The sequence below is a fragment of the Opisthorchis viverrini genome (assembly GCF_000715545.1).
Source record: "Opisthorchis viverrini unplaced genomic scaffold opera_v5_189, whole genome shotgun sequence".
Lineage (NCBI taxonomy): Eukaryota > Metazoa > Platyhelminthes > Trematoda > Opisthorchiida > Opisthorchiidae > Opisthorchis > Opisthorchis viverrini.
The window spans coordinates 572,465-583,298 of NW_008751836.1; the positions used below are offsets into that span (position 1 = coordinate 572,465).

The 10,834-nt window shown below is 46.5% G+C and overlaps 1 protein-coding gene across 1 annotated transcript in view; it reads left to right on the forward strand.

Annotated features, from left to right (window-relative positions):
* The window catches only part of T265_07649 (hypothetical protein), a gene marked incomplete at both ends in the record, with an annotated part of 39,716 nt that extends 30,284 nt beyond the window's left edge, over nt 1-9,432 (forward strand). Inside the window, one exon of the mRNA XM_009173222.1 lies at nt 9,385-9,432. Within this exon, the coding sequence (XP_009171486.1) occupies nt 9,385-9,432 (48 nt within the window). The remainder of the gene's footprint in view (nt 1-9,384) is intronic.
* Nucleotides 9,433-10,834: the final 1,402 nt, after the last annotated feature.

Sequence of the window (10,834 nt, forward strand, 5' to 3'; positions counted from 1 at the left end):
TAATGTCTGTCTAGTTATATATATATATATATATATATATATATATATATATATAATAGTATCAAAAGCCCTACAGTGAAGAGAAGAGGAAAAGAGTGGGTGAGGGAGGGGACCTAGTGCTGGCATATGTCAAGCATAATGAGGTGCCTACACCTCCAAACGCTCAATCAGACAACCTGGAAAGAAACTGACAACACGAACGCCACCGACATCGATTAGCCGCCATTTCTTGCAACGTCTCCAGCCAAGCACAGACGGGGTCACGGGGACCCCATCCTGGAAGTCGAACAACACCAACAACACCCAAACTCTTCGTGATCTCTTTCACGCCTTTCTGCCAAGTCATGTGCTGTCCACCTCGCGGTTTGCGCCATCCTGAAGGAGGCACGGAGAACAGCCATGAACAACCATGAATTGCACAACCAAGGAGCCAGTAAAAGATAAAACATGAAAAGGGACACCGAAGGAGAAACGTAGTTAGAGTTGTAGACATGTTAACACATAAAATGAGGAGAAATACGGGCAAGTTTTAAAGAACAGCGAACGATCGTTAAGTGGAACACGAAGAGTGGTGAGAGAGAACATGGGCAATATCATCCTTATGTTTTCGTTCGTCTGCTCTCTTATATGCAGCGAACGAGGCTGTCACCAAGCAACACCGGTGTCGTATGAATGCACCTTTATTTCTGCACGTTTTGGTTGTTTGGTGTGCGAAACGTAGTTAAGGTCACCCGTCTTTCTTGATTGTCTGCGCCCCATTCACCATACAGCATTCTACTAGTCGGCACCTTAAACATGGCTGAATTTTCACTTGGCAAGCAGAGAAATCCTAAGACACTATGATGAGTTTTAAAACGTTATTAATGCCAGTTAGTCAATCTAAGCGACAACTACCTATGAGTCGTCCTTAACGAGCGGTGTACAAAGGTCACGACTGCGTGTTCTCCACGACGACTTGTACCCTCAAAGTGTCACGCTCTCGAGATGCACAGAAAGAGTATATGCACAATTTCATCAGCTTTGGTAAAAATGGAAGACCTCTGCGCAGACCAAAATGCCAGAATAAGCAACGGATGAATTGAGGGAAAACTTTCCGGCCGAAAGTTCCGATGGGTAAGATCCAGTGTTCTGAGTCGAAAGTCGTTGATAGTCTTAAACAAACGTGACAAACAACTCAAATATAAAAAAGTCCTTCACCATGCATTTGAGGGCCAGAAATGTCACACAAATGCTACATGAATACGAAAATCATATGGTTGACAAGAATAGAACAGTCGAGAGAGACAAGTATAAATGGAAGAATCTAAGTCTAGTGGTAATAGTGAATGCTATCTGGACAGTTAGGAATGGGATACTCTGGGGAAATCATAGTACTCTAAGTCATAATATGATATCCCTAATGGTTTGAAACTATTTCTGTGGTACAATAAATATCCATTGGTTAGACTAAATAGAAATTGTCCAAAACCTTCTCGCGAATGGTGTTCAAAAACTTTCGAAACAACAAGTGATTGTTTAGCCTGGTTGCTTCAGTTTTCACGTCCTCCACGTGAGTTGACGAGGCATCAACCAGTACTCAGAGATTCGGCTTACGCTTAAATCAAGTCAGACAAACGACAGAGTCCTGTATTCACGTTGGATTGTTTCCTCCTTCGAAGGATCGCCTTTATAAGTGTGCGGAACACCGTTACGGAAGATAACCTCGGTGAATCGTAACAATAATCATGGAGAGCAAATCAGTGATCAACAATAATGCTTCTCATCGTGAAGAAAACAATAAAGTTGGACGTCGAAGGGACTTAGTGCAGGCTTAATACAACCATTCAAAGGTGCCTACACCTCCAGACAAGTCATTCTGGATAGAAACTGACAACAAGAACACCACTGACGTCGATTGGAACGCAAAACTTGCAGCGTCTCCTACCAGGCACAATGGGAGTCACGCGGTCTCCGTCCTGGAAGGTGGGTAGCACCGACAGCACCCAAACGTTTCATACCCCTCTACTAGCCGAAGGGTTGTCCACATCTCTGCTTATGTCACTCTGAATTGGGTACGTAAAAACAGCACTCCATTCGACAAACAATGGTTCGTCATATGCGACACGTCCCATCCAACGCAGATTCTAGTGCTGGACACATTCTTCATTGGAAGTACCCATTGCACAACCGAAAACTCGCTTTCTAGATGCCTCATTACGGATTCTCCGACACAAACACACACGACCTATGTTTCTGAGAGCACAGTGCTAAAAAGACCTGACAACCTGTGAGCTCCGCTGCTCGAACAGGTCAAGTCTCAAAGCCATACAACAAAACAGTCCACACTGTAGCCTGCCGCTTTGACGCCATAGGTGTCTGCAGATTCGTGCATTGAACTCAACCGCCACAGTACAATCAAAACTAAGACAACTTCCAAAATATGAAAAACGTTCCAAATCATCGACTCCATCATCCTGGATTGTAAGTGGCGTGTTCAGTGACTGCATGTCCACGAGCATGACCTTAAAATTTGTGGGTGTGAATTGCATACCAAAGGTCGGGATGACTTTGGTCAGTTCATCCAAAAACACCTGCGCCTTCTGCTTCTCTTCGAAGAAGAGAACGATGTCGTCTGCACATTCCAGATCGACAAGGTTTTCATTACAGGCTATTTGAACACCGGGGTTTTGAGGACCTTCCAGCGTTTATCTCATGATTTCATCGGTCACGAAGTCAAAAAAAGAATGGAGAGAGTCAGCATTCCCGAATAACACCGCTTTGTGCACGGAATCTTTTGGAGAGCCCCTGGTATACTCTCACACGTCCGGGAATCTGAGAATACAAGGAACTTATTATGTTCACGAACTTTCGGGGCATTCTTAGGTGGGAAAACGTGTCAAGAAGAACGGACCGGTCAACCGGATCGAATGCACTTTGGAAATCCAGGAATACAAATATTGTGGGTCGCTTAAACGTATGGCGTGGTTCTAGCACCTGATGCAGTGTGAATATTTGGTCAACGCAACCCCTACCAGGCCAAAATCCCGCTGGCTGCCCTCGAGTTAGTGTTTTGCGAGTCACAGTAAGGCGGCTAAGCACAAATGACGCCAACAGTCTCATTACGACCGGGGACAAGCTGACCCCCCCCTGTGGTTACCACGCTCACCATGAGCCCTTTTTGGAAATGGGCACTATCACCGACTCTCCCCGCTTGTCTGGGACAGACTCTTTTTCCCGAATGCAAGCAAACATATCACACAAGCGCTGACTGAGGACTTCATTTCCATGTTTGAACAGCACAGGTGGGAGGTCATCCGGACCAGAATCTCGGTGGTGCTTGACAGAATATACGCAGTCGTAAACCTCCGATGGGCTGATTAGTTCCAAGTTCACCGTCCAGGGTTCTACGTCAATTGTGGGCTCCAGATGAGTTGCAGCTGGTGACCACAATTGTTTTTCTAATTATTCCGCCCACCAGTCGTGGCGTTTTTCCTTATTCAAGATCTTTGATTGTTTCGCTCATTGATGGTTTTCGGGGACCGATCGCAAGAACCAACTGAAACAGTCTTCGGGTATTAACCGATTTCTGGGCCTCTTCCGTTTCCTTGCCTTTCTGCGCCCACCAGATCTCACGGTCGGCTCGTGCGCTCACTTTCACTTGACGTCTGATGATTCGTTGTGTCAGGTTATAATGGGGACCGGCTGCGATACTTCTCCGAGATTTAAGGAATGGCACTGTTCAATCTGATATCCAGTGCTTCAGTAAGCCTGGTAGCGCCGTAACACAGGCAAAACAGTGCCAAGATGTGCGATTTCGTCCCTGTATGTATTCACATCTGATGGTGAAGCATTTGGAAGAGACTCTAGAAGACGATTCTCGTAAACTCGTCTAACATCCAGATCTGCCAGTTTCAATTTCCAGATGGTTTTTCCGTACCTTACGCGGCTCCGGAAAACGCAGGGGGAAGCGACTCCGGATGAGCGCGTGGTCAGAGTTCACAAATGTGTTCCAAAACGACCGGCAGCCAGTTATTGACCCGCGCCATCGTTAACTGATGGCAATGTGGCCCATTTGAGTTTGTGACAAGCCTGTCGTTGGAGGACACCATGTGGCCAGACGACTTCGGCTATTTCGAAGTTAGTACAGGGACACCATGGGCCAGACGACTTCGGCTATTTCGAAGTTAGTACAGCACAAAAACAGCCTGCGGCCAGCACACTGATAAAGCAATCATTCCTATTGTCCGCATGTACCAAGTCCAATCCATATAGACCTCCTAATTGAGTCTCAGATACGCTAAGTCCGCCCACTTTGCATTCAAATCTCCAGACAACCCCCACGATGCCTGAGCTGTTAGCTCCCCAAAGCAGAGCACTCAGGGGGTAATAAAACTTGTTTTTGATGGTGTTAGAGTTATTCAGTTGGGGCGTAAGCAGACACGATAAACTGGCATCGATCAACTTCCCACTTATGAGATTCCTTCACAGACGTTGCCAGACGAACCGCACAGAGGCGACCACAAACGGGTATCCAGTCAAGCAACGATCCTTCTGCCCGGTGACTTAGGACGATACTAACGACTGCACATCCCTCCGCAGCGGCCTCTGGTTCGCCAGAGGTGCGCAGCCGTAAGCGAGTGGAGAGTGATGAGGCGGTTAGCTAAGTTACTGTGCATGCATCTTCAGTTCTTGTCAAGGTAGTCCAGTGTGACAGCAAGTGTGCGGGAGTGTTGACCTAATTGCTTCAGAGTGTGAACACTTAACTGGGTCAGATAGACTGGACGTTGAGGCTTGAAGAGTGACTTCGAAATGCCTGAGGATGTCGGCGCCGGATGATGCGCTAATGATGCAGGACGGAGTCATCAGTCCTAAGTGTTGGGCCTACAAGGAGAGAGTTATTAATGGGATGAGGAGAGGTGGAGAAAAATCAAGTGTGAAAGAGAAAGAAAAGCGTCAACAGTGGTATATTTTCGCTTTACCGCTCTGCTGTATGTAGCAAGTAAGGTGACGCGACTGATGGCACCACGCGGCAGTCGATGTGACATGATTGATTTTTAGACGTAGTTACCATGGTTGTATGTGGGCTGGGATACTGCCCACACATAGACAGGAGGACGATTATGGCCCCCAACCAAAGACTGGCCCAAAAGCCCTACTTCAAGGCAGCAGTATTTGACTGCAGACGCAAGAACATGGGCATTTCTACAAAACACGTCGCCACACGTGTTCAAACCCCAACCTGGGGGACCTCTAGCCGTTGACCAACCTGATATGAGAATTTGCGAGCATCAAGTGGACACGGAGATACACAAACCTTCACACCACCTTAAAGTCAAGTCTCTTCGTGATGACCCGGTAAAACCCACTAGTTGCAAGCTTCAAAAGCACTCCGGAAGCTAAGTATTTGCGGAATGACCAATCTATCTATTGAGACGAAACCGAAGGAAACCTTGAGTGATAGTCGACGGTACGCGTGGCTCTTCTCAAGCAATAACGTGATGCAAAAGTGCGGTTAATGCATCACCAAACCTTGCCGGAATCCCGGTTCTGTAAGGTTAGCTTCGCAGCACCACGGAGGATATCAGCTGAGTCGTTACTATGGTAAGGATTATACATCTCTGGGCACAGCGGTCGATTCAGACACTTTGGATTAAGGATCCTTGTCTGGAGTGAGTTCTTCTTACAGTGCAAATACTTGTCGTCGTATTTGTACACTGCTGGTAGTAGCCTATTCAGCCAGATGGCCAAAGAACATACTGGAAAAAGGAACATAAAGTCGCGAACTGTGGTTTGCGTTGAAGGGCTCGAGAAGGCATGAGTACAAGAGCAGATGACTAACTAAGTTGTCACCAGAAACATTCTGTCCAGCGGTTAACACGCCGACTCTTGTTGAACATCAGTTATCATAGATTAGTTACAAAATTTGGTCTTTGATTACCCTACTGGCAACCGATTTCTTGGGTTCGTTTGGGATGAACTGGGACAGCTTCGGAATACTCCAGGATCCAACAGCGTCCTCCTTTTCCACAGCTTTCTAGTCCCATCAGGTGTCTCTGTCCACAAGCAGGGACCTGCTGACTCCTAACAAACCTCATTGAACCCTAAAGATACAAGGTGTCGCATCAAAGATCGATAATCGCTGTTCCAAATTTAAGTGCTTATTGTTGAGCGTCCTCACGCCCCTATACCCGATCTGAAGCTGTCACGTGGTCGCAGTGATCGGGCTTTAGCAGTGCCATGAGCATGAGGGCTGCACTGGCTAGAACTCAGTTCAAACAGTTCAAACCAGTGGGACCAACGGCGGGCTGCCAGGCGAAGAACGAGGAGCGCCCGTGCCGTGAGAAATCGTATTACGAGGTAATCTAGACTAACTTCTAGGACAAAAGTGCGGAGTTAGTAGTGTTTCCTTTGAGATACTTATGGCGTCAAAGTGGTTTATCCCTGAATCTCAAGGGGCATGTATCAAGCTACAGTACGGGCTGTTTTGTTGTATGGCTGTGAGACTTAGCCAATTCGATCGGCGGAAATTGGACATCTTCAGATGTTCGACAATCGTTGTCTGAGGACCGTAGCTCGTGTGTGTCGGTGTCGGCGAATCCGTAATGAAGCTATTGGAAGGCGAGTTTTCGGTTGTGCAACGGGGACTCCAACTGAAGAATGTGTCCAGCACCAGAAGCTGCGTTGGTTAGGCCATGTACTGCGTATGCCGAACTATCGCATGCCGAAGAGAGTGCTCAATTAAGAGTAGCGGAAGCAGAGAGGTGGGCAACCCTCGACTTGGTAGAGGAGTATGAAGATCACGAAACGCTTGGGTGCTGTCGGTGCTATTCACCTTCTAGGATGGGGACCGTGTGATTCCCACTGGGCCTGGTTGGAGACACTACAAGATATGGCTGCCAGCCGATGTCAGTGACATTCTTGTTATCAGTTTCTGTCCAGATTGTCTGAGTGAATGTCTGGAGGTGTATGCAACTCAAAATGAGTGTGGTTAGCTACCACGAGGTCCCTCTCCCGTCCACCTTATTCTTTTCTTTACAATAAGGCTTTCAAATAAGTAATGGTCGCACGGCAAGGAAGCATCGGTGTTGAACACTGATGTCATGCTGTCGATGATGATGATGATGATGATGAAGGTACTTCTTTCAGGCGACCAACATGTCCATATTTATGGAGGCAGCGGTGCTGGCTTCTCTCAAAGAAGGACAGGTTAGAAAGGCTCAACCATAGAAGCCATACAAATCGCTCAACGGTTAACAGTGAGCAACGGCACATTACTTAAGACGGTCGAAATGATTTTCACACAAAAAGGAACTTGCTTTGAGTAGCTACATTAGGAGTCAGACGGCTATGCGCCGTCCATGGGTCCTCGGGCCAGGCAAGTACCCTGCAGTCCATTGGGAAATACTACTGGGTCACTGACCCCGAGCAAAGTCCATCAAGAAAATTATAACCCTCGACATCAGTATCACTGATAGAAATGAACTAGTGATACATACTGGTTCTTAACACTGAAGCAATCTGATGGAGGAAGGCTTTAGTAGAAATTAAGGAGAAAAAGGAAGATTAAGAGCCTTTTTACGAAAAAGCCCCATGTCCTTAAGGAAGGCAACCAGGAACAAGATTCCTATACGCTTGAACAGCATGAAAATAAACACACCACACACCTAAGCTTATGCCAGAGTGAGGTGCCATCAATGGGATCAACCCAGCTTTCTTGGGAAACCTCACACCACTTAAGCACAGAGCACAACAAGGGGCGAATAATTAATAAGCAGTCCGGCTAAAAATGACAGCATGTGCGCCACTGGAATCGACTACGTGTTGTAACCTGCAGGGTTTCTACTCATCTGAGAGCAGAACCACGTGGGCCCTAGCTAGGAAGGCAGGGAGATCTCACAGCGCTCAGTTCGACATTAACCACTTTCATTTCACGCTGCAATGTCATAGTCTATTCTTCGCAAACCTCTCGCTAAAAATCGCTCGGAACAGAAAACAAGGCTATCTTCGGTGGACAGCGGTTGGGCATACGTAGCCCCAGCTACCTTAACCTGGAAAGTATAATATGGTGCTCCAAAGAATCGGATTCACTACCAAGTACCCGCTTACGCACAATCTCACCACAGACTCGCCGAAACCAGCTCAATCTTGATAGGCTACAGAAACACTGAGGATGAAACACTTGAAGACACCTCGAGTCTTCGGATCAGAAGGGCTAAGACTCACAACCACACAGTAAGACCACTCTTGCAGTTGCTTTACATACTCGGCCCTTCAGCTTGAGGCGAAGTTCGATTCAGAAGCTATAAATGACTGGCAAACGCTGCTCGCGCCCTGATTATATGTGCGTTAACTTCGTCTGTTACAGTATAACCGCAGCTTGTGCCGACGTCAAGATATGTGAACCAATGAACAAGCTCAAGCTCTTTACGCTGGAGTCTCAGAGAGGCAAAATTGGCTGAGAAATCTTGGAGACATTCCACTCCGAACGTATGCCAAAACATGGCATCGCCTCCAATATTCTGATTGAAGTATTTTGCGCGAAAAAATAATCATCAAACGATTAAACTATCCTGCCTGTGAAACCCAAATCTATTAATCTCTTTCCAGAAGTGATTTTGAAACCTAGACACAAGGTCCCTTGGAGTGTGCACTCCATGGTGATGTGGATAACAAAATTGAACAAAATAAGACAGAGGGAACAACCTTGACGAACTCCACTAATTTTCACAAGCACTCTGGTAAGTTCTGTGTGCGCCCATCCGGGGGTATGGAAATGAAGAGCATGGAGAATGTTAACGAAATTCAAGGTCACTCCCTATCCAAGAATAATCGAAAGGGCTAGTCTACCTAGAGTGGAGTCCCTTTAAAGTCGAGGAAAACTATAATTGTTGGTTGGCCGTATAAGTGACGCTGTTTCAACACCTGGCGTAATGTAAGGATGTGTTCAACGCACCCACTTCCAGAACAAAGTCGTACCAACCCTCGGGTTCCAAACCTTTAAGTCACAAGCTAGGATAGGAGTCGCCGAACAAAACCCTCCCGTCTCGCTTTGCCTTGCAAACCGGACTTTTGAGTGAAATGCGAAGGGTTGGAAACCTAAATCAAACTCCAGTCTTAAGCCTGGGTAGCCATGATGTGTCGATCGCTCCTGGAGTTCTTCACTCACCCACTAATCTACACATGTCAGTCAGCTAAGTCTTTCCGTCACCTTACTCCGTATTTAGAAGTATTGCCGTCTTGTTAAGTCTTTCCGTCACCTTACTCCGTATTTAAGCTTTTGTCCAGTAAAATAACTCAACTCAATTCCTCATTGAACTCAAAGGATCTATTTTACATCACGGCCTTCAACGATCGTGCATCACGCTGTTTGCGACGAACCCAAAGTTCTCGCATTTTACTTCTCAGGTGTCTGATGGTCCTGATGCAATGGCTCGCGGTATTTACGACGTATAAGTCGCTCTTAGCCTCATGGATCGGTGCGCTTTCCTGGACTGGATTACAGTAACCGGTTTATTTTCCGCTGATTGGATCAATCAAGATCAATACATCTAGATGCGCGAGATAATGTTTGTTGTGTTCCAACAGATGCCAGCTCTTTGGTCCGGAATAAAATTCTATCTAGAGTTTTCACGGCCACTCCTGTCAACAAATACAAACATCGTAATTCCGAGGGAAAATATAAACAACCACGACGGCTAATTAACCCCGGAAGAAGCCAATCTGGGTAATTGAGTCGAAACTGATGTTCTTCACACAGATAATGGAGAGGAACTGTTTCCGTCATGCGTTGAACTTCACTGGTTTCTACACAGTACAAACGTTCAGCAAAAGCACTCACATCGTGTTAACTGGAGGCCTTCAATGCGGAGATAGTCCTGGACTCACTTAGGCCATAGGCTACCGGTAAGAAGCTTCAACAAAGACAGTTGTACAACCTGAATCTGACTTAGGCATTGTGCGAGGACACATTAAATGAATTTAATCCATTCGGTTCATCACTTGCAAAGTGTCTCCGTAGTTTTACAATATCTAGTATTTGGTTACAAAACTACCCGAACTCGAAGTTCACAACAGTGTAAAATGGAGATTTGGATGACGACTGCAGAAAGCTGAATGGTGAACTATCCGTAATCCATACTGAAACCAGAAAAACTACCAGCCACAAAAGACTGTGATGTTGCGCGTAGGTCATTCGAACATAAGGAGTCTACGGATGGACAAAGAGCACCGGTGGATAGCAGAAGCCCCAGAAATCGAGAAGGCTTTTGCAACGGAAAACAGTTGCACTCGGTCCAGCTAATCTGATCAACTGGTCCTAGCGGAGTGACTGCCGGTGGAACGATCTCCGAAGGCGCTGGGTCCTTAATTCGTCCACGGAAACCGCCTGGACGTAATTTGAAGAGCAGTTCAGCTGGACCCCATTATCCCAACTTATGGAAGGACCGAATTAAGTCGAGTAAAACGCGGATATCGAAATCGGAAGTTCAGTACCCAAATTTGTTGCATCAGCACAAGAAGGTGCCTGCGCCAGGTGTTTTCCATCCTAAACTCTTTAGCAAAAGTAGCAAGACCGTCGTGGTTGGCCCGACAACTTTCCTCCAGTAATCTAGAATAAGGAGAGAAAACCGAAATAATGGAGCGCCCCCACGGTGATTCTCATATAGAAGAGGGCCAGAGAACGTTGTACGAACAACAATAAATCATCACTCTGTTGGTCATCGCTGTGAAGAAGTTCCGTGGAATCATCCCGAGAAGGCTGATTCATCACCGGGAAAGTCACTCCATACTCCCGTTCCAATCACGCATTAGGCAGGCAGGAATGCAAAACTTATCTGAACCCGTACCGAAAATAAAA